General features: G+C 41.0%; 1 protein-coding gene across 1 annotated transcript; it reads right to left on the bottom strand.

Annotated features, from left to right (window-relative positions):
• Positions 1–7,564: 7,564 nt before the first annotated feature.
• Positions 7,565–24,330, bottom strand: hat1 (histone acetyltransferase 1). Its single transcript, XM_071531944.1, has 11 exons — positions 24,273–24,330; positions 21,993–22,064; positions 21,773–21,848; positions 19,292–19,412; positions 13,425–13,601; positions 13,058–13,179; positions 12,402–12,506; positions 11,911–12,017; positions 11,062–11,213; positions 9,531–9,647; positions 7,565–8,266 (listed from the first exon to the last, which is right to left on the bottom strand). The coding sequence occupies exons 1-11, from the start codon at positions 24,277–24,279 to the stop codon at positions 8,096–8,098; spliced, it is 1,227 nt and encodes a 408-aa protein (XP_071388045.1). The 5' UTR covers positions 24,280–24,330; the 3' UTR covers positions 7,565–8,095.
• Between the last annotated feature and the right edge of the window lie 461 nt (positions 24,331–24,791).

Raw genomic sequence — 24,791 nt, forward strand, 5'->3', positions numbered from 1 at the left:
AAACTGATTATGGCTCAAACCCAGGCTGAGTGGCGGTGCTGTCTGGCAGGGGTGATAATGCTATGAGTGCTATTGACTATCCAGGTGTGGCAATAGACTCATAGGGAGCCTGAGCGTGGCTTCTGTGTGGGCCTGTAATGCTGCAGCGTTCGCCCTGCAGAGCCTCTGAATCTAACAGCCTCCCACTCTGCCTCTCGTCCAGCAGAGGATCAGCAGCAGCTTAGTGCTGCCCGGGCTGGGAGGTGAACAAGCAGGGCTTTGAGGAGCCCTCTGCCAGTCAGACGGAGCGCTCCAGGCCTCCAGCCCTCAGGGGTTAACCCGTCAGACTGCCAAGCAAAATACTGCAAGAGGCTCGCAATTACAGAGACAGTCAAAGGCCACGCGCAATTTCCAGAGCTATTTACACAGTTAGAAGGCCCCCTCGAGAACTGCCAAGAATAGGCAGAATTAAGATTCTACAGTGGTGAAGGTGGGCTTTTAAAGACACTGTGTCGTTGCTGGAGTGAGGAATATGCCATCTCGCGATTGAACCAATCAATGGCTTATCCACATTTTTAAAAAAAAGTCTGCATCATATGTACTATGCAGTGTATCATCACTGTCAGGTGAAAACCTTGCAACTCATTCATGTTTTAACTTCAATTGACAAATTATGTGGTGCTCTATGTGTTGAGAAAATTCTGCAACCCTTGGGATTATGAGACACTTTCAAAACACATTGGATAAACTGAAAAATGCATGGAGGTCAATTTGAAAACATGGCTGTTTTTCTTAGTTCCTGAAAAGTTGGCATTTCGGAAATACAAGCAGCTACAACTGACAGCAGCGATATATGCCTCAGGGCTTAGACTAAAATCCACAGGTACATTCATAAATCCATTCATAAATAAATTAGACAGTGTGCCCACTAACATGGAGCAATCACTGGCAAGGGAACTAGTGCAAAGCGCCTGTGAAGTGGGGTTTGTTGGTGTTGGTCCTGGTAAGAAGCCGTCTGGTCCTGGTGTGTAGCAGAGTGTGATGGGGTTGTGCTGAAGAGTATATAAGAAACAACTCCTCCAAGTTGTACCTCCTGGCGAGTCGATGCAGCGCTCTCAGGGGATTGCGGGGGTGCAGGGGGCCCCAGCAGCCTCTAACCCACACAGCTGTTCCCCAGGTCTAGAGCCTCTCCAGAGCCCAGCGGTTCCTCCTGCTTTGGGGACTGCCAGCCCGGGGGGCATGGAGCGCTAATAATAACAACATCCAACATGCAGGGCCGGGGTCAGACACAAGCATGACCCTCCCCATCACAGCGCCAGAACCTGGACAGGAGCCAGGACACAGAGCCACGCCGCTGCAGCCTGGGAGAGCAGGGCAGGGGGGGTGGGGAGTGTTTGGGGGTAGGTGGGGAGGGTTTGGGGGGTGGGGAGGGTGGGTCTGTGGGTGGCTGGAGCTTTCAGGTCTCCTGTCACTTCCTGTTCTGCGTTGCCCCCCCCCACCACCACCACCACCACCATTTCGAGGGTGGAGGGGGGGCTTGCAGAGGGGACTTAGGGCCGTTATGCTCAAAGCGGGACAGTTTTTGAATAGATTATATTTGGAAACTCGAAGGTGGTTTGAGGGCTTAGATTTGAACACCTGTAGGTTGGATGATAAATGATAAATTTCACACCTGAGAGGGATAATGTGTGTATGTTCAGCTGTTCACCGGAGGAGCAATGGTTTGCTGCTCAGCACACACAGCAGCATGCTGCCAGAACATGCTGAACGGTACGTCTTTAAAACCCTAAGGATCTTTAATCACACAGTCTGTCTGCACCTTCAGCAGGAGGCAGAGAAATAACTTATGCATCAAACTGCAGCTTTAAGGAGAACCTGATGTTTAGGCCCAGCAGGACAGAGCGCCGGTCCACTCACTTTTTTAAGTATACAGTATTTGCTGTGCTATTGTTTATTCGGATTCCCTATTAGCGGGAATCCTTACTTGACAAGCCACATAACCTCCAGCAAAGAGAATCGGAATATTTACACTTTCCATGTATGAAAAGTGAAATGACAAATTCCTGCTCAGACTAACAGTCCTGGCCTACAAAGCAAATAACAAAGCAGAGTTTGTTATGTTCAAGTGTTTGGAGTACAAACACAGAGCTCCACCCGAGTCAGGTCTGATAGGTTGGGCAGCGGTGCACTTACGGTTTCTCACACACTCCATACAAGAGGGAATACTTGGCCCTAATTAGCACAGAGCATCTGGCAAATGTCAGTGTGTCTCTGTGTGCAACATTCCTATTTACTTACTAAGCTTGGGTTCAGCTGGAAAAAACACTGGGAGAGCTTCACAGCATTTCAGACCGGGGTCCTGGGAGTGTTTTGTTATTGTATTGTGAGTGACATATGTGTAATGTAATAGTGCTCTTCTCACTGTCCCCTGATTGTTATGTACGGTTCAGGTTTGCTGAGCATTTCTCATTCTGTCGATGGTCACATACACCCCCCCTACACATCTATTAAAAAAAATACTCTTCATATGGATTTATTACATTTTCCTGAATGATCCTTGCTACTGATTTGGATTTTCTCACCAATATCCAGCTTTGTGCAAGGTATAGAGGATGAAGTCACACCATCTTAGCAGTGTTGATACCACTGCAGTCTAAATCTGTTACTTCACTCGTTCAGCAGATCAGCATAGAAGAGATAATGGTCACAGTCAAGACTTCCCCTCCAGCCAAATTTAATATTTTAATCACTTCTTGTGGTTCTTCAGTTGTAGCTGTTGAAACTGAGAACATGAGAACAAGAGAAAAACAGAATTTAAAACAAACTATTTGATCTGACTGAACTCTTGTTCCTTAGTAGAGAAACAACCTGTCTTCAGACGCTTGGCCTCTCCTGATGTTATTCTGCAAAGCCCTCCACCACCCTTCCCTTTCCCCTGAGATTTGACTTAAAAATAGCCACGTCCCTGTATCTTTTCAGATACTCAGACACATTGTATAAATTGATCAAAGTCATAACAGGCGTCCAACTGTGCCTTTTTTTTGATATTCAAGGCTGAATATATGCCAAGCCGTAACCACCCAGGTGAAATCCAGGCTCCAATGGGAACAGCAAAGATAGATTTGTCAGATAAGAGGAGTTCATAGCAGTTCAGTATACTTGCCATAAAGCTACAGCTGCAGCAGACAAGTAGACCCCAGTCAGCCTGATCACAGCACCGATCTCCAACCTGACAAGATTACACAGAGGCTTCCTGTCTCCTCAGCCTGATACCATCTCAGACCGACTCCTCCTCGCTCCCCTCCCATACGGCTCCATCGCAACCGCAGATAGCACAGCACCAATTACAGCCTAATGGGACAGTTTTAATTAGAAAACTACATCTAGCAAGTATGTGTTCATCCAACTCCACAGCATGGCTCATTTAAGAGATTAATACTTCGGCAGACCCTGCAGTACAGGAAAGCGGGTCTTGATGAATAACAGCTAGTCAAGGAAGCCATTCATCCATGTGCAAAACAAAATGAGTCTACTGTCAGACTGTTGATTTTTACAGAAATAATGTCAACGTGAAAGCCTCTCCATACATGTAAACACTGAATACACTGAATATTTCCCATTCTTCCACCTAATAATTACCAACAACCCTCACTTTTATTTACAGTACACATAAAGTTAATCTAGGCTTCCTCAGATTTTCAACACCAAACAGCCCAACATCCTGACAGACGTTGTTATGTCACATTGCAGTATGTACTCTTCATCAAGTAAATCAAAACCAAATGTCAGGGCAGTCTCCAGTTATTAATAATGAAAAAGAAACTAGGACAGCACTCCAAATTGACTTTTTATTTGCCACACGTGGGGCAAATAAAAAGTCAATTTGGAGTGCTGTCCTAGTTTCTTTTTCATTACCTACTACTTTAAGGATCCAGCACCCAGATGTCATGGTATTATCGTGAGTTGAGCACGTTGTATCTTATTTTTTATCAGTTATTAATAATCACATACTGTACGTTCATTTGCATAGCATATGGTCATTTGCATTTGTTCAAGTCAACTAAAAAAGCAGAACATAAAACAAGACTGGAAAGCTTAAAAAAACAACAACTAATAAATGTATTAATCAGATTAATGTGAAAAAAAAAAAAAGTACCAAAAGTACAATTTGTAGCTAAAGGTTTCTTTTTTATTGATCTGTAGTAAAGGAAAGCCTAATTTCTACCAACATGCATCACTTGTGACAAAAATAACAAGTCTGGCACTGAGGCTGTTCACTCACTGTCAATCACCATAACAAAATCCAGTGCATTATGTACACCACTGATCTATTTTGGTGTCATCTGAATAGAAATCCAGCTTGATAGATGTTCGATTTCAAATGCTCCATGATCCTAAATCATTTAGCCAGCAGATGTGATCACAAGCTCTGTACATACACAGATGGAAATCAATTACCGCGAATGTTGCAAAAACATTGGCACGTTCATTCCCAATACTTATTCATTTCATGCACATCTGCCATCTATTCTGAAACATGATGTCTTTTTATGACAGGGGACTAAATATTTTCTGTATGAAAAACTATTTTGTTGCTTTTAAATTGTTGCTACTACTTTTACGTTTGATGACACTAAAGGTAATTTACTGAAACAAATACTTGTTCAACTGTGCAGTGCTGGAGGAATCTTGACATGTTTATAGAGAGGGGAGCCACTAGCATACTAGTCTCCAGGGATTTCTACTACTAAGCTACCAACACCACCGCTTTCATCACATCCTTCGCTTGAGCAAATTACCATATCAGCAGCATGATCTCAAACCAGTCCAAGACCCACAATCACTACTTTCTGACACACAATTAAAAGATGTCAAACTCGGTTTCTTTTACAGTGTTTTGGTTCTGGCTGTCAGCGCATCAAACATTATCTTAAAGAGGACTCATTTAGCAGAGAAAGGGACTGGCCAGGTTCATTGATGGCGGAGGAGAGCTCAGTGGCCTCGGGGTATGTGGGTAACCGAGGAGCACAAAAGAAATGGGAACACGATAAGAAGAACAGTGGTGGGGGACTCCAACTTTCCTCCCCTGCTCTCTCCTGGGAACCCGGGGGCTAAGACGTTGGAGTTCCTCCACACAGGTATCATGTTCGGCAGGTCCTTCAGTACAGCTGGGCTCCAGTCCAAACTCCCTGTCTGTCTGTCTCACTGGAGGGATAGGGAGGCGCCATAAGGTAACAGTAGCAGACATGCCAACAGGTGAAACCAAATATTCAAGTCAAGTTTGATACTGTTGTTGCCATTTTGAAGAATATTGGCAATAACCCTTTCTGCTTGCTTAAATGTAACATGCACATATATTTCCTCACGATTACACATGCTAAAACGTGATAGGATATAGTCAGAAATGCATGCATTACTGGGTGTTCCTCCTTTTCCCCTGTAAAACACGAAAAGTGAGAGAGGCGAGACTGAAACCCATACAAATTTCAGACATAAATCAACCTCCCACATCTCTACCCTGACACAACATAATAGACAGACTGTGTCCCCTGTACAGAAGCACAGCAAATGAGGCCCCACTGCTGGATCCACTGTAATAGCCTTGACTCAGAGAGAAACTGCACTGCTTTCTTTAGATTTCAATTCACTGCACCTGAATAGTTGATTGACTGCGGAGGGAGAATAACCTGCAATATACATGTCGAACATCACACTTTTCAGTCTGGATGTAGCTTTTTTTTTTTTTTAAACGTACTTATTTGCCATCATAAATGCCAAGAAGAGACCAATTTTAACACAGTATATAGGGAAACACGTGTTTCATGATAATGGCACATGATACAATAGCCTGTAATCTTTAAGCAGTTTCTTTCTGACCCCAAGTATCACACACCTTTCATCTACTATGATGTGAGTTTTTATAATGTCTAAGTTGAACTGAAAACAAAGGAGGATAGACATAAATATTAAAAGAGAAGTAAACTATTTTGTTGTGTTTGTTTACCAAAATTTCAAGTTTCACACTCAAGTAGTCCATGAAATATCCTCTCAAAGATTATGAGAAAATGCCCTGTGTCTCTGTACTGCAGATGTAACATCATGTGCAACCGGTTGAATATAAAATTATTATTATTATTATATTATTATTTCTTCTTGAAAGGCGCAGTCATGTCAGAAGTGAATGCTCAATATTGAACTAAGGGCCACTGATTGTAGACAATAGAAAAAAAACAACCTAAAACATTAAGATTAAAAAAATAAATCAAAAGAATAGCATAGTAACAGTGTTTAACAGTGATAAGATTACAATCTAGCAATTAGAGCTGAATCTGAAAATGCATCATGTTTCTAAAGCAATACCATATGGTGCAACACACTTGGAATAAAATAACCTCATTCTTTTTCATTAGGTATTGAGTTAATCTACACTGTACTATATGAGTATTTGCAGACAGGTGCACTGGGACACGAGGGCCCATGATAGACTCAGAATGAACTGTGGGGCCGGTGCTGTGGGGGGAATAATTAAGCTTCTGTAAACACAACTGTGTGGTCTGGAGGAACGCTCGGGCTTCCACAACCTCCTGACAACCACACTGAGGCCTGCAGATCGTCCAAGCCATTTCCACACCCTTTACTCTCCTAATCTGCTGGATTTGTAAGGACTGGATAGACGTTTGGATGGCGTTTTGTCACATAAGAGTCTGATGACGGCTCTATTAACAGTTATGTGCTAGTAGTGGACCTAATGAGACTGTATGTAACCCTCCTGTGTCTAAAAATAAAGCAACTTTCTACTACCATGCCAGTCAGTTGAGCGTGTGCAGTGCTATCCAAAGTGTGCACTCACAGCATATAAAACAGAAAAAACTACAGTGAAATGACTCCCCTTGTGGCCATGAGTGGATTCAATCAATCTGAATTAGAGCTGGTGAAGGGTTCCAAGGTTTTGTCTCGTTTCGAGTGGAGAGAAAAAAAATTGAAAATTAACCTGGCAGCCTTCATTTAGCGACAATGTGCTAAAGTATCGAATGATGGCTATTCATCACAGTGATCTGTACAAGCGGGGCAATACAGTGGCACAAAGGTTTTAAATTGAAAACCATAATGCTCATTAGCCTAACACTCAACATCAATGGCAATCAGAAGTTGCATTAGCCACAAGAGGGTGCCTGAACAAAATTACATCCCTAAAATGGTTAAAATAAATACAGCAACTCTGGAACTGGAAAATGCATGAGTCAGGACAATTGAGATCTATACTATGCGATTAAGTACTAAAATAACCTAAAGTGATCATATTAGAAATTGATATGAATATAGCATACGCTATACTGTACTGGGTTTTACTGACCCTATATTTCTGAATACGTTTCCACAGCCTTGAGAAGATTGTTTGAAAAACAAAAACCGTGACTTTTAGGTCACTAAACAAACTTAAAGGTGGATCTGGGAGATGAGAGAATACCCATTTACAAACGCTCTAGATTATCTATATAAGTAGAATGAAGCGATAATTGAAAGACAGTGTAATCATATTGCTCAAAGCGGTTCTTAAATGACAACAAACAAGCAATTTGAGCAATATACAAAACCATTTTTTTATTTTCAGTATGAAGTGCTTCAAAACAGACATTCACGAATTTTTTTTTTTGACAAAAGATCTTTAAAAAAAAAAGAAGAAAAAAAAGAAAAAGAAACAAGGCTGTCTATTATGAAGTGGGAACATTTCTTTGCAGGGTGGTGGAACTGATATCACCTGTGAATGATTAGAAATCGCTGAATCTCACAAAGTGTGATTAAACACATGGGACAAAGAGCAAGTCTTCCCCACCAGCTGCACCATGCTCTTCCTCTACTGTATCAACATCAGCTGGGAAACAGACAGGCTCGACATTGGCCTTTTTCACTGCAACCTAGTGTTGGTACACCTTACTCACTAATATAAAGCCATAATACTCTTCAATTAAAACTGTGATTAGTCACATCAGGAGAGTTTCTTTTTGGTTGGAACCAAAGTCTGTGGCTATGTGGGCTTTGTACAGACAGGCGGACCACCCGTGTGTTGGAGAGGGCGGGCTCCAGGCCGGCAGGCGGGCAGCGTCTCAGAGTTTGATCAGGCCTGCGCTGCGAGCCTCTCTATGATTCTCCTGTACTCTCCCAGCACATCCTGATAGCTCTTCTCCAGCTCCTCGTGCTGCATCTGAGTGTCCATCTGACGTATGTGGGACACCAGCTCCTCTGGCCGCAAGCACTTCATCATCTTTGTCAGCTCTCTCTGATTCTTCTGCACACCGTAAACGAAACACAGAAACGCATACTGGTTAGGGTGTTATTTCCATTTGGTCATTTCTTCCAAGGCACATAAACCTGCTATCTAGCGATGAGCGGTGGGGAATCTGTGCTTTTTCCATTAACTTTTGTAGCATAGTGTGCTGAAAGGTGCCGGACGTGGACAGAAAGTACATATACATGGATTTGGAGTCCAGTGCAATCTGCTACATGCAAAAACCTGCACACATGCGTAGACATGGTCACTGGGGAGTTGGGGGTAAGAGAACCCAGGGCTGAGCAGAAATGTATAATCCCCCTCACATTCACAGAGCAGAGGCCTCTGCCATTCAACTAACTACAAACCAAACCTCCTCAGGGAAGAAGGAAAGAAAAAAAAAAAACCCTGGTCTGCATCTGGCCACCAGATCTTTCCTTGCCACTCTCCCAAGGAATTCCTACTTCCCTTTTCACCGCATAGGTCTATTTTCCCCCGTCAGATACTGCCTTTTTCAAGACATGCGGTTACACTGCTGACAGCAAATCCTCTAATGCTGCTGCTCAAATATGAAATGTCACAAGCAAACAGGTTGTGGGGTGTTATATGGGTGCATATAGGTCTATCCACTATAGACTCCGAGTCTGTTACACTGAATCTCTGAAACTCAAGACGACTGGCCAAGTAAAAACATGAGAAAATAACAGACGATTTGATAAAATTGCCTGATGAAGTTTGAAAAGCACTGCAATAGTGAATACATGAAACTTTGAAAAGTAACAGCTTTTTGACTATGTGGCTCAAACATACTGTCATGAAAATTATTTCTCCCAAAGAAATGCAAATCCTGACTAATGACATTTGCCTGAAAAGAAAAAGCCCCTGCAGTAGCAAAACCAAAGACACCTGGTGCGGCCTAATGTAGCTACAACAATAAGGTATTGGTATTCTATCAATTTTCACAGGACTGAAGATCAATTTTTCTCCTAGTTTTGATAGGGAACATAATAAACGGCGACAAAAAGGAGCTGTGAGCAGATAAAGTATATGCCGCACATTTTGCCTCCAGCACTGAACAGCTGTGATGCCATGTTGACAAAAGGTGCAACACTGCATCTGGCTTCTTGTTGGACAGCAATAGCAACACATTGGTATTCTATTTTATTTGAGAATACATAGGGAAATCACTTTCTCATTGAGAGTCATTCTGCATGCACCTTTGACCCTCTCCACAGCATGAAAGTAGTATATTTCGGATGTCACTGTGAATATGACACTGCACCTTGTATGGCCCAAATAGCCTCTTCTTGACCTCCAAGCGGTATTCTCTTGCTTTTGCTTCATCACTCATGTCTGTTGCTCTCAGACGCAGGATTTCATACACTCGCCTTGCATGTTTCTGTAGAGGAAAGAAGAAAAAAAAGCCCTTGACATTAATGTTTTGTTGTTTTTCTTACTTCAGAAGTCATTGGTTTGTCTCAAGAGGGATCTAAAACACATCCCAGCAGGATGGCTTCAGGTCTGTTTGAGCTATTTAGGACTTGTCTGATGGTCTGTTCCATGAAAGAGCCAAGGTATGACAAGAAAAGTCACCATTTAGTCCATTTATGCCACAGACATCAGGCTGTGATAATTAGCCACATCCAAGAAGCACAAAGAATATAAAAGTAACATATAAGGGGATAATTGAACTGTGGTTGCTGAGCATGGGAATATTGAAATTGATGTGAAAATTTCCAACACAAAAACGGTAACATTTCATGCTAGACAAAAAATGATCTACTCATTGAATAAAACATTAGAAAATTAGTGAAAAGGGATCTTACAATCTGGAATCTAGTATGAATGTTCATTTATAAAGGACTAGAAGAGGAGCTGATGAGTCTCAGCAGGGATGTGATCAGGAACAAAAAAAAGCAGGAGAAAGTAATCTCCCATTCGAAATGAGTGGGAGGAGTGTGTCAAAGGGAAAAAAATGCATTACAGCTCTGGTGCAAGGAAAGGTTTTGGGAGAGTTTAGTGTTATATAAGCCAAATAATAGTCAGTGGAAAGATGATGGGAATCCAGTGAGAATTACTAGTTCATAAACAAGGTGGAAGGATCTGAATCATTGGCCCCTATTGCATCAGGCATCAACCTTCTTCTTTATCACAAGGCAAATGGTCAATATTTGGGAAGGCACTTGTGCACTACATTGACCTATAGTCAACTGCAAGAAGTCATGTGTCAATTTGTGTAATTTTGTCCAAGACTGTCTGACTGAACTGAAGATTGTTCTGCATCTTTGAAAGTTATTTTGATGACACAGTATTATCAGATGTGGACGCCCACCACTGCCTCAACAAGGCCTTTAAGAAACATGCAAGCTGTTAAAATTATCTTTTTTTTTATTTGTCCATCTTACGCACACTAATAGAAATGGTGAGTGCATCTTTTGTTTGAGAAATGTGTAATTCAATAGACACTGCTTATTCTTTCAAACAGCTTTGACAGTAAGCAATTTTATTATTAATCACCAATGCTTTGGTCTAATGTTCTGAAAAGTTTCCATTTTTGTAACCTTTTGGACTGCTACATAGTGCACTACGTGCTGTGGGGCACAAAGCAGGGGCCACTTTAAAGAACACACAGTGGCGAGTGCCCAAGTATTTAGATGTCATGGACATTTCCCCCTTTGAACGTCCAGCTGTGTTAAAGACAGGCTTTTGACAACGTATGTTTCAGGGAAACTGAAAAGATTTAATCACAAATGGTCACAAATAATGTCATTTTGTGTGTAATTTTAATGTTGGACTGTATGCATGTGCAGCACCTTGTTGATTTTCAACTTGTCTTGAGCCTCTTTGACCATGTCATCAGAGAAACCGAGGTGCAGCTTGTCTGGAGTGAAAGACGGCAGGCTTTGACAAAGCTTGACCAGGACATAGTCTCTCAGCTTAACGTAGCTCTCAGAGGGGTCTTCAGCTGAAACAAGCATCACAACAATACAATACAATTAAAAACAGACAACTATGAAAATTAAGTTATTACGAGCCTGTTTGAGTTCAAATGATTCATAATATACTTTTGCAAATCCCTCAAAATCCATGGCATGTTTCATGGTTATTGTTTTTGGCATGGTAAGTGTGTGTGTGTTTGTGTGTTGGGGTGCAGAGAAAGGACATGTAGGATTTCTGGATCTGCTAAAATGGTTGAAATTTACATATTTCCAATCTCCACTTTTCCAAATGTCCATTTGGAAACAACAATGAGGAAATATTAATCCAGGCCACATGACCCTCCTAGCAGGAACTCTCTCCCCATTCAATTCAAAGTGGAATCCATTCTTAGAAAGGGTTCCTCCCTGAAAGGAAAAACTGGGATGCCTCTTTAGTATTCAGCCTCTGTCTCCATGCAAAGCAACTATTCCTATCCAACTAGTTTCAATAGAGCCTTAGCACATACTGCCATACATGCTGTCCCTTCAAATTAATTCTGCCTAGGATGCACCAGTTGCAATGTAACGCTGCAGAATATAGGTTGTTAAAAATGACCAGTGCAGAATCATGAAACTGTTATTAAGTCACACAAGGATCTCAAACAAGGAGATTAAATATTTATCCTCGTCTTCAACAGATTCCTAACACAGTACATATCATACAATAAAAATTCAGACGCTCACCTGTAATGTCTTGTACTTTGGGCAGAGTGCAATAGAATCTGTGCACTGCCTCCAGAAGCTGAGCCCCATGCCCCTCTCCTTGGAACGGTGGCAGGATCAGCATTTGGCTGGTTAGTCAGAGAGCAGACACATATGTTTGAATGCATAAATAGAACTAATATGAAACAGGTTTAAAATTTGTCTTCTCTAATATCAAATTGATCCAGAATCTGTGCAACAACTCTGCATAGGAGAGGAATTCTTTCTGAGAGTAGCAAATATAATAATGGATTGTAATACATATCCATCAATGCATCAAATAAAATGCTTATCTATAAAGTTGTTTTGAGATACAAATCACTTTGGTTTCGTAATGAAACAAAATCTGGTTGAATGGTTGGCTATATAAGCCAGTAATTTGGGCTCTTTGGGAAAAGGATAAAGAAATGTATAATTTTCCTCTCCTTTTTTATACAAAAGAATGGGAAGGCACGTGCTACCCCAGCAATTACCTTACACGTGGTCGGGTTTTGTCTGGATACACATAGTAATTATAAACTGTCATGTAGCCAACAGTTGCGTAGAGAGTCTCCCCATCTTTATTGTACTTTTCAAATCTGCAGATAAAACACAAAGGCAAACAGGTCAATTACAGGCACACTCCCATGCAGCGTCCATTTTAGCCTCTCCATTCTCTTGCCCCCTTTTTCCCCAATGTCAGCATGCTGGAGCAGCCAGGCCCGATTGGTACACCTGCTACAACCTGAATACATTATGCACTTAATTGGAGTACTGCAACTTAGAGGAAGAGAAGGGGTTGGAGGAGGGATTGAGCTCCTCAAAATCACTTCAGTCCATTTTCCCCATTGTCAGTATTAATAGGTGCCAGGGTAAAGAAAACACTGGCAGAGGCTCTTTTTACTGTTTAGACATTGTTCAGTGTTTCAAAAGACAACAGTATTCAATTCAGCTCTTGCCCCTGAAAAAATGAAAAGGGCTCTGGGCACAAAGGAAGCTCTTGCCTGATCAACAATTCTCCTATGGGGGAAATATAATCAAACTGGCCTGGTAATTGGTCACAAGCGCCTCAAAGGGGAGCTTTGTTTTTCAATGACACAATAAAGGCTTTGGGGTGGGGGGTATGATGTCGATTAAGGAGGGCACTCACACAAGAAAGAAGTCCCAACGATCGTCGTCTGCGTCGATGAAACTGGCCGTCTCTATGAACCACATGAGGAAGGTCTGCAGGCGCTCGTGGTACTCTTGGAATCCCGGGCAGGTCATGTCAACCTTAGGCATACGCCATAAACAAATGTCTCATTAGGGTCATTGTTGCATATTGTCCCTGCCATTGTTTTTGATGATTTATGTGTTGTGTCAGCCCAAACCAATTGAGTAACAACATATAAAAACCCCCCCAAAAAAACAAAAAACTGAGCCAAGTAAACTGTCCACGACAAACTGATAATAGGGTTTCAAAGATTGCATTGTTGAGGGAGTGAGGTAAAATCGGATGCAATGGGAAATGTGTGTACCTTGTGAATCTGGTATGTGAGTTCTCCTGCTTCCTCGTTGTGGACTTTGTAAGTGTGAAGCAGGGTGCCGAAGGGTTTGAAATTGGCCTCCTTCTCCAACAGTGAGATGAAGTCGTCGGTGTTGCAGCTGAACCCAGCAGGGATGATTTCCCTGATCTTCCCTTCAACATCATCAGGCTGGAGAATGAAATGTGAATTTAGTAATGGCACAAACAAGCAATATTGGGACAAAGAATCCAATCCAACAAGTTTATGTCAAGTTTATATATAAGAGGTATTTCTGTAGTTAATGGCCAGGGAAGCATTGTCAATTAAATAGACACACCAAATAAACAAACAGCTTAGGTTATTTGCTAGTATGTTAAAAAAATGTTGTCTCTGGCTTGATCATGAATGTGGCACTTAATTTTTATTAAGACACTATTTTTTTTCTGTCAGTCTATACTCAGTTTCCATGTTCAGTCACATAGTTATTATTATCAGACATAGTTATTTTTGTTCTTAAATTAGGCAAGACTGCAGCCCTGATTGATAGAACACAAAAAATAAAAGTGGAAGCATACATGTTTTTGTGCCAGTGAAAGGAAAACCATTAGGCAATTAAAACTGTCAGCTGAGCAGAGACCGCAGCACGGTCTCTGCTCAGCCCCCCAGCCCCCCCCCCCCCCCCCCCCCCCCCGATGAAAGAACACTTAATTCAATACATTTACTACTTATGTTAAACCATGAATATGTGATGAAGTTGCCACAATAATGCATTTCTGCTTCTCACTAGGCAATAAAATCTTATGAATTGATCTCAACTTAACAAACCTTGGGCATCCATAATAGAGGCCTCTCCTCTAATCCTGCCAAGCGAACTCAATCAAATGAATTTGCCCCTGCGTTTTCAAAGAGCCTCTGAGACAAAGAGGCTCTACCCTTGGACTTTTTACTCAGTGCAACGTGTGGTTAGTTCAGCTGTAATGTTTGCATTGTATCCATTTCCACAAGGATTGACATGAGAACACTTTGCTAAGCAGCCCTTTCACACCATTTACATGTGTGATGGGCATTATTTCTGTACAGAGACCCTTGCTGCTCAGCATTGAAAACTGGGAAATGAAGAAGGTCTGAGCAAAATGCACTACAAAAGGCTAATACAACATACTGCTAATTCCCCCCCTTTCAGACATCAGCTAATATCCAACTGGAAGTAATGCACCTGCAGCTGAATGCCACTTAACCATTGTAATTGTTCAACCACATTTCTAAGGAACAAGGAGCATGCTTAAAAGGCCATGGACAAACAAGTCACATTGTCCCAGGCACTCTCCTACATACTAGACACTGAATTGCACAGCCTTCGAGAATAGATGCCTTAGTTTGGCATGAATACAACTTAACAATATACCTTTAGAACATTTTGTTAAATTTCTTTGATTTCTAAGAATGAACACAAAGAGAGCACAAACTATCTAATTTGTTGTGTTTGAAATATTTTAGGTAAAAATCTTGTTAATCCACAACAAAAACCATGCTAAACTGAGAATATGATCAAAAAATGCAGGTAATTTTTTTTTCCAATTTACAATTATTTGTAATGCATTAATTACAAGTTACATAAATATTTGCACATCCATAAGGATTATGAATCTAATACATATTATTATACATTATAACTACGTTAGGCATTCCACAGTTTGCACTAGTCTTTAGCTTGTGCGCAACAGTAATGGGCCTAGCACTAAAACAACGTTGCCTGTGAGAAGTCCAGCAATCTAGTGTTTTTGGCTGATTTAAAGGGGAGAAGGTGATTTTTGATGAGAGTCTCGTATCAAAGTGGCAGCTGCATGAACTCTATCTCTCCCTCCCCTTGTCTCTAGCTCTCTTCTCTCACCAGCTGCACTGCACCCAGACAGTCCACATGCACTCAGAGACAAACACTCTTCAGATGCAGCCTGAACTCTGCTGCTCCCTAACTCTCTACCTCTACACCAGCTGCACTCAAACCCTTAACAAGGTGAACACTCAGGGGTCAACACAGAACAGTAAGTAGTGGCAGACAGACAGACAGTGAGCCAGCCATCACATTTCAGTTTGAATATCAGCAATGGGTGACTCTTCAAACTATGTTCCTGAAAAGTATAATGGCACTCTTTATTTTTGAACATGGTGAAATGGTTGCTCACGTGATATTGCCGTGGCATTTTCAAGTTTCCACAGATGGGAAGTGATGTGGCGCTCATCGCCCTATCAGAGGACACCAACCCTGTTTTGTTGGGTCATTTAAAATTTGAGAACTTCCGCAGAAACACCTAGTCCTTCTGTGCTATAGGTCGTGCCGCTGCCATCACTACCACCAGTTGAAGGCCACATCGCCCAATGGGGAGGCCCCCTGCCGTTTCCTGGCAGGACAGATGTCCCAGTGTTGAATCATCTGACCTCAATGGGGCCCACACTAATTCTTTCATTCACACTGCATGTTTGCTGTATTGACAGCTTTAAGAAATATTCAAAGCAGTCAGTGGCCTTTTGTGAAGTCTCAAAGAGGGAGCTACTAGTACAAGCAATTTGCATTACTAACTGCTATTTTTTTTTTGTCCAAAAGCAAAATGCAGGCTGTTGGTATGTAAATTCTGATGTTTGACTATTGTAAAATACACCAAACACAAAAAATATTTAAAATTCTGTACAGATATTTAAGTCTAGTACTGGCCTCCAAAGAGAAGATTGTAAAGTCATTAACTGATTCGTAGATTCGATTAATTACTAAATAAAATGGATGCCTCAATTCTCCTCATCGGTTATATCCAGACCTGAAGGTACCGGCTGTCTACGGCTTAAAAACATTTTTTGAATCCATAGCGCTACATTTCCCTCCTGAAAATATATTTATGAGATATCCAACAGGGGCACATTCCTCTTCCTGCTGATTCAATCACAGAAATCTCTAAAAATCTATGCCCGATGTTAGACCTCTCATACAAAACCTTTAAAAACCCTTCTCTTCTGACAGGGAGGAGTAGGATTAGTGTACTGGTGCAGGGGCCTATGGTGGGCTGAGATTAGTCTAACAAAACAGGAGATCTCTTACTGGAATAATGTCACCACCCAGAGAGTGGCCCTGACTCACTCCAGTTAGCTAAGAAACAACATCAAGGCACAAAGAAAATAGCCCACAGAGCAGGCAGCCTTTTGCCTTCATACAAGGTTGGCTAAGTAATCAATGCTATAGTTTTGTGTCTTTTTTGCTGTAATCTCTCCAGTCAGCTGAGGGAAAAAAAAGAAAAATTAGCTAAGGTCCATCTACTTCCCTTAGAGAGTAATTGGTCACACAGGTTCTCTGTAATCAAATTCTGAAGGCAACTACTCAGTATTAGTCTATCAAAAAGTTACAATTTGATTTCTAAAACTACAGAGCTAATTAAATGGCATCAAATATGCTATAATTTGATAGGTTGTTGAGGTTTTCATGGTATTTTCGTTGACAAATGAGATACTCTCAATGGACACAGAATTTCACGTGACATCCAGTCTCCAAACTAACATCTTTCACTACTATCCTGAAGTTAGAATTGTCCTGAAGTGGACACAAATGATCCCAAATGAAAAAGAAGTCTAATTTTTCAACAGCTCTTTCATAGTCAATTGCTTAGTTATTCTTCATAGGATGTGCTGTATTTGTTGTGTATACGTGTCACTCATTCATCCATGGCCTTACTAAAATCTTTAACATTTTTTAAGTCAAGTCTTGAAGTAATGACAGATCTGGCTAAACTGGTAGTTACACAATATACTGGATTGTGCCTTTTTATTTTCAATAATAATATTAATAAATTAGATAGTTCCCTATTATATAAAGTGTTTTAGGTAGTTCCGTATACATTTTAAGTAACCCCACAATAGTGTGGTGTGCAGGCCCTTAAAATGCCTGCGTTTTCTTTTTAAAAACAAGCCCTCAACACAACAAGTTTAGCCTGAATAGCAGACAACAATAGTAACATGAAGCAGAGACTGTTCCACTGCAGTGCTTGCAACAGAAAAATGAGGAACACAGAACATGTTGCAACACATATAACAACCATTTAGTGAGATAATAGCATTGCTTGCCCAGATCATTTGCTGCAAATGTTAGCCTACTTAGCAAATCTGACTGTCACAGCACTATCTTGACCAAGTAGAAAATTGAGTCTGGCTGGTGCCTGTCAGTTTACCCAGCCAGATAACTTGGCTATTAATCCTTTAAATTTACTGGTGAGGTAGAGGTCCGATCTGTTTTCATTGGTCTCACAGGATCATCTCCAATGCTACCAGTCACCCCAACATCAGAACCCTCAAAGACACACTGGATGGGACAACACAATGCTTTCTCTCAGCATATTTAATTTGCACTATAACAGAGTCAGATGCCAAAGTCCAGTATCAGAATGTCTGTGGTTGGGATGTAGTTTGCTTTGCTCTAAAACACAAGTTAACCAAAAATGTTTTTCCCCTCTCATCCAGAAAGTATCCCAAAGAATAATTCTGATCACCACAAATGTATATATTTTTGTTTTGCACTGGATGCCCTTGGTTTTAAGCACTGATTTGATAGCAATATTGTGCAGGTTCATCACTGCTGTAGTCTTATCCAGAAAATGTACCTTAAACGCTATGAGAAGTCATGTTTGCTGTAAATGCCATGCCAATTTGTCAAGTGTCACTGGTTCTCTGTCACAGGTATTGGCGATGTACCTTGCATTCCTGTGTCCATTTTGTTGATCGGTGGTGTGTTTTTTTTATGCCCGCAGATAACTAGCCAAATGTAGACGACGTGACATCTTATTGAGATATTTTCAGCACAGCTACAGTGGAGTTTAATAGGAAAACATTTTTATCTGACTTTTTTAACTATCAAGTTTTGGTATAAGTCCCCAAAAATTGAAAAATGCTTCTTTCTAGACTCACCATTTTGTACCGACTTTCAACAAATCCATCATAGAAGAGGCAGTGATATCAATTTCTCCACCGGCGGTAGCCTCAACAGTCCATAAAGCAAAGCAGCCGCAAGGCATGTTGTGTTCAAGGGTGCGAGTATCTCTATCATTATCGCTCTCTCCACCTACACGCAAAACCCAGATGGATGCAACAAGTGCAGGCGAGTTCTCTGGGTCTTGTGAAGTCATTCCTTATAAATATAGAAAATCATTAATTAACTTAAGTAGAAGTAGACGAGGCAGGTTGAGGGAAAGTGGATCCAACAAAAAAGTTAATTGAAACAATTCATCACAAAATAACTCCTGGAACAGACTGATGATGTGTAACGGTGTAAGAGGACCCGAGGTTGGAACTTTCCTTTAAAGGATAATAGACTGACTTTTAAGGAAAAAGTGGCATCTCCCCAGCTGGCATGGCATTTTCATCAGACCAGCTGATTGATTTTTGTAGGTTTGGAGGTGTTTAAGGTACATTTTCAGATACACTGGAGGCCTGTGAAGGTGATGATGCATCAGCGCAACATGATTACCCAAAATTGTAATAGTAGATAAAAATGGCTAACAAGAGTATGGGCATGGGGGCGCCCTGGTGGCTCACCGCGTAGAGCACGTACCATAAGGCTCAGTCCTTCCCGCAGCGACCCGGGTTTGAATCCAGCCCGCGGTCCTTTGCTGCATGTCCTCCCCTCTCTCTCTCCCATACCTTCCTGTCCCTCTCTCACACTGGCTCTATCAATAAAGCATAAAATGCCTAAAATAAAATCTTAAAAAAAAAAAAAAGAGTATGGGCGTGAACTGCCGTTTTGTCTTGAACTACCAAGACAAAACTGACACTGAAACCCCCAAAACAATAGTAGTCCCAGACTCTTCTCTCTTTTCTTTTATTAAAAGAATAAAAACAAATCTTACCTCCACACAATCAAACTTCTCAGTGACTTTTGAAGAGAATTTCACTTTGAAGAGGGTGCTCAGGTTTCCAGCAGTGTAGTACAGCTGTATTTGGAGACCTTTGTATCCAAAAGCCACCTCACTGTGGAAAAAAGGGTCCTTAATCACTGTACATCCTCGTGAAGTGGTTCATCTTTCAGCTGAGAAAAGTGACTTGCCAAGAGAAAACAATAAAATACTCTGTGGCCGTTTTTAAGCAGTGTGTAGTCTAGGATGAATTCATATTAGATATCAAATCTGAACATGATAGGAAGGTGACTTTTTCTTCTTTCATGAATGAAATTAATAAAATACATGACTGGACTAAAGAATAAATTCCTACTCTAGGTCTAGTCATGAATTTCAATGTATAACACCGTCTTTTACGATCTTTCTTTGGCCACTGAATCACCTGTAGAACATTACTCTAGTAGTTTATGTGAAAATAGATTTCATTATGCAACTCTGTGATTGAGCTTTACTAGCAATTAGGCTTGCTGAAATAATTAATGTCCCAATTACCGAGTTCCCTTTGAGCTGATTGTGGCAAGTGCAAAAATAACTAAGCCTAGTTTCGACTAATTTAGAAATGCAATTTAGAGCATAATGACATGCCACTGTAAGCCTACACACAGACACAGGCGTCACTGACAGTAATGTAGTGTTGCTCCAGTCCAGTGGTGATTTTTCTCTTTTTGCATCACATCAGGGTGGTAATGCCACTCTTTACAGCATTTTGTGAGCTTCAAGTATCACGCAAGGCAGACCATTATTTACTACAATATTTTCTACAAACAAAATTCACTCCATGCTCTGTATCAGGAAAGACTATAAGAACCAATCATAAAAGCAAGAATAGCAATGGAAAATACAATATATGAAAAAAAAACATGATATAGTGTGAAACATAAATGGAAAATACTGAAAATCTGTAGAGCTGACATGTCTGCAAATATTTTGATAATCGATTTTTCTGACTATTATTGTACCAATTAATCAATCTGTCGGCTGAAGAGGAAATGTAAACATTGCCACTGCATCGTCATCATCAGGCCGGGTGCTGGAAGCTGAAACTAACACTGTTACTACTGCTGCACTTTGGCGATTAGCTTAAGATTAACGCTGTGCTAGTACTAGCTGAGAGCTCTGCAGAGTTATGTTAGATTAAGGACGTTTTATTAACATGTCCTAATAAAAATACTGCATCTAATGTTATCTCACATTAAGAGCGCCAAAGCAAACACTGTGCTAACGTAACAGATTTATATTTAGTTTTGCTTTACTGTTAAGATTCCCTGCCATTTGTTTGTTACGATGTCCTGCCATGTGTTTTAGTTTGAAAATTCTGCCTTGAAGTCCCACTTTTTTTTTTATCCTGGCAGGCATGAAACACGCAAACTTGTTCTGCAGTACTAGGCAAAATCAACGTTGCAGTGTGCACGACAGTACGTTACCACTACATTCCCACACTTTGCTGTACTTTTGAAGGCTTGCTTGGGGGCTTGTCACCCAATTGCTGCATGCATCAACCATTTTCAAAATACAAATGAAAAGTGAGAGAAGTAGTAAAGCCGCTTTTCCACCGCATGGTACCGGCTAAACTCGACTCTACTCGCCTTTTTTGGTTTTCCATTGGGCAAGTACCAGGTCCCAGGTACCATATTACCTGGTACTTTTTTTGGTAGCACCTCCGTCTAGGTTCCAAGCGAGCTGAGGTGATACCAAAAGGTGACGTGAAAACACTGCAGACTTCTGATTGGTCAGAGAGAATCGTCATCATTGCGCGATACGGGACATATATGCTAACGTTAGCTACCAGGTTAGCTTACCCTCTTGCGTCGCCTTTGAGCAACCAGAGAGCAGTCTTTTGTCTTGCTGCCTTCAGCCTCTTCTGAAATAAAATCTGTCTCCTTGCTGTGACCAACAGCCACATACCGAGAATCAAGAACACCATCCCTTCGATATCCTCTTTTGGTAGTAGCAAGTGGTACTACCAAAAGCGAGTAGAGTCAAGGCGAGGTGAGGCGAGTTGAGCTGGTACCATGCGGTGGAAAAGCGGCTAACGTTTGAGTATCTTTGATGACAAATTGACAATGGGAAATACTATTCGCAGATTCAACATTTGTTGACGTTTTTAATAATGTCGAATTATTGTTTCAGCCCTACTCCCCATCCCTCAACCACTACCGTCAAGCCCTTGGCCAAGGCACTTTACCCCCCATTGCTCCAATGTAGCTGCTCAGTGGCCAACAATGAGAGACTGGGTGCATCAGGCACCTTACACAGATGTGAATGTACGTATCGGTATGAATGTGCTGCTAAAGAGCATGTATGCTCATCAAACCCCTTTGAGCAGTTAATAATGTGCTCCTCTGCACAAGGAATGAATGTGTAATGAACGGTAGTTTTATTAACATGCACATGTTAACAAGTAGGGCCAAATAACGAACAAACAAGACTCACTCATCTCCATAAAGTTGATGGCTGTACTCGGGGTGAAACGTAGTGCCATCATCATCCACATCCTCTGGAAAGCGAACTGAGAAAAGGAAGATGGAGTAAACATTTTAGGTGAACATGATTTTTGATACAAAGCAAATAATTTCATGAAACATTATCATCTTAATACCTTCATTGTAGTATTTATTCACAAGACTTACAGAATGAAAGAAACTGAACATACCGAGCTTTAAACATATAGCTTCATTGGTGTCACACTTGTATTCAGCAAGTTTCTTCTCCATCGTATTGATTGCTGAAGAGAGAAAAAGAACAGCAAACATTACTGTTAGAGCCAACACGACCACTTCGCTTTGCTCAAACAAAAAGTGTCGCTTGTGGGCGCTTCACTGGATGTATTCAGGGGTCAGGCACTAGAGCAAAATCCTGGTTTGTTGTATTTGTTCATTTAGACCCATTTTGTATCTTATGGTTTTCTTCATTGCATTTATTTCAAATGTAATCCATAATCATGTCTGTAAAACATAATCTTGAAATTATGCTTTCCTCTAGCAAGTTAGCTAGCCAAGTGGCTACAGCTATGGATGTGATAGGATAGGCAGGCTAGCTAGCAACATTTTATGAAACAAAAAATTATGTTGAATGGAATATCCATATGCACAAATCATTATTTTTGAAAGGACAACAGAGGCATAAAAACCGACATGGTGCGTAGCATAACATTTAATGTCAGGGAGAATCTGAGAACTGGATTTTTAATGTGACTGGTTCTCATGTCGCAACCATCATGCTCATTTATATAATATAAAACTTAAAAAAAAAAAAGTACATGTTGCATCGCAGGTTCACATCTATCCCATCATGCCACGGACACACAATTACTCGCTTCTCATGGACAACGGAGACAAATTGTTCATCTCATGAAACTGCACTCGGGATGCAACTGGCGTTAGTCTAATTGGCCTAAAAATGTTGCGGCAATTCATTTGTATTTTCCTGTACCTTGAGCCCAAAGGCAACCCACGTTACACCTTGAAAGAAACCTTGACCACATGCCACGCAGCAAGAAGCGGCTGGTCAAAGACGAGTTCATATGCAACAGCGGAAATGCGTAGAGGCGGGAATTCATCTTGCACATGCCAATAGCTGTCTAAGGTTATAATAATAATCAAAAGTTATAATAATTCCATGCATGTGGGAAACGGGAGCACCTGCTAAACAGAATTGTTTTTTTTTTTTTTTACTAATTTAAAGACACTCTCACGCCACTATCCATAGCTCACTAAGGTCTTAAACATTACACTGTTATGCCTAAACAAAATAAACCTCTTGCAGAAACAAAAGTATTGTGTGAATGTGAGACACCCTCATTGACCCCCAGTCAAAAAAGTAGTCTAATCTGCCTAATGGTATTTTCAGTAGTGTTGAAACGATTAGGCCTAGCTGACTAATCGATTAGTTGATCAATAGAAAATGATAATGATTAATCGTTTAAAAAAAGATTTCTTGCTTTTTCCGTTTCATATAAAATGAATACTTTAGGGGGTTTGGGCTGCTGGTCAGAATATTGGCTATTACTTATAACCATAAAACAGCATTTAAGGGATTCTACAGGCTGGAATAACATGTGCAGTATGACACATTTTATACATTTGTAGTGTGCATGTTTGGTCCCTGTACTACACCACGCAGACGCGGAGAGCGGCAGCTGCGCAGTAGGGCAAGTGGTGGACTTGGCGTTTGAGACGCTCAATGTGGATTTTAACAACAAAATCCAACTTTGATTGTTCATTTATCCACATCGATTTGTTGTGCATATATTTTCAATGAGGAAGCCATCGCTGCAGATGGCGTTTTCTACCAGCCGTTTCTTGCCGCACGGTATGTGGTCAACATGTCCTGCAACCCAAAAGTGTTTTGTTCATGCAACTGACAACAACCGTTAGGGACACATAAACCCATTCTATCCGGATATCAAGCTATGTCATTCACCCTGAATAAATAGGGCCAGGAAAGCTACCGTTCATTATCATATGAGTCTGTCAAACCAGTGACACGGTGTCACCGTCATCTGTCCCTCTCTTCTCAAAGCAATATACAAAGGCATGGTGCCTCTGCACGGTGCCATCTCCAGTCTGATAACATTAGCTACCCTCCCTTCAAAACATTCAAAGCACACATTCACCTCGACATTCAAGCGTAACTTAAAACAAACATATCAAACGTGTTATATTGCATCTGCTACGATAGCCAGCTAGCGTGCTACTGACGTTAGCAGGCAGGGCCTCCAGACCTCAGTACTATAACGTTAGCTCCCACAGCTAGCTAGTTAGCCTAGCTTGCTGTTGTTGTTGACAGAGTACAATCACACCGCGCACTTTTCTTTAGCAGTCTGCTTCCCTCTGGAATCGACAACCCCGTGGGATTAAAGCAGAACCAATGGCAAATAGTCGCTGAATCAAATTACAGCGACGGTAATGAATTTACATGTTTAGCCACTTACCCGCCATTTCTGCACACTGTTTGTGTGATATCAGTGCTGTGGAGCTGTGTCGTCCTAAAAGACCCGCGGAATCAGGAGCTCTTCCGGGTCCATGTGTTTCCGCCGTTGATGACGCGGCGGAAAGGAAAGGAACTACTTTATCAGGAAGGCTATTAATTCCGTAAAGTGAATGAAAAATAGCACTTCTTTGGATGGGCATTATTAGACCTATACAAGTTTGAAATAATACCCAGGAAAATTGTATTTTACAGTAACACTTTGCAGGTTCAGTTGGGTTATCCAATAAAAAAAAATACATTTCCTCATGAAATAGGTTTAACACTTCTTCAAATGGATTTGCTAACATGGATCTGACAAAGCAACAGGACCCACAGTAATATTCAAGAAGAAAAATAATGTATTGAAACTACTGCATGGAGAAATATTAATTTTTCTTTCATTTTTGATCAGGTCATGCCACCCAATATGAGCATCAAATAATTATCATGATAAACATGTGGTAAAACAATATGTTGTCAA

Source organism: Centroberyx affinis, unplaced genomic scaffold (genome assembly GCF_046629955.1).
Source record: "Centroberyx affinis isolate AG114_WGS23_722 - 3 ecotype Tasmania unplaced genomic scaffold, CSIRO-AGI_Caff_v1 ptg002149l_1, whole genome shotgun sequence".
Lineage (NCBI taxonomy): Eukaryota > Metazoa > Chordata > Actinopteri > Beryciformes > Berycidae > Centroberyx > Centroberyx affinis.

Excerpts from the sequence above, each read along its gene's own strand:
- hat1 (XM_071531944.1), bottom strand. Across the intron at positions 21,849-21,992 it reads AGCTATATGTTTAAAGCTCG|TTCGCTTTCCAGAGGATGTG; the intron begins GTATGTTCAGTT and ends TCCTTTTCTCAG. Across the intron at positions 12,507-13,057 it reads CGTTGGGACTTCTTTCTTGT|ATTTGAAAAGTACAATAAAG; the intron begins GTGAGTGCCCTC and ends TTTTATCTGCAG.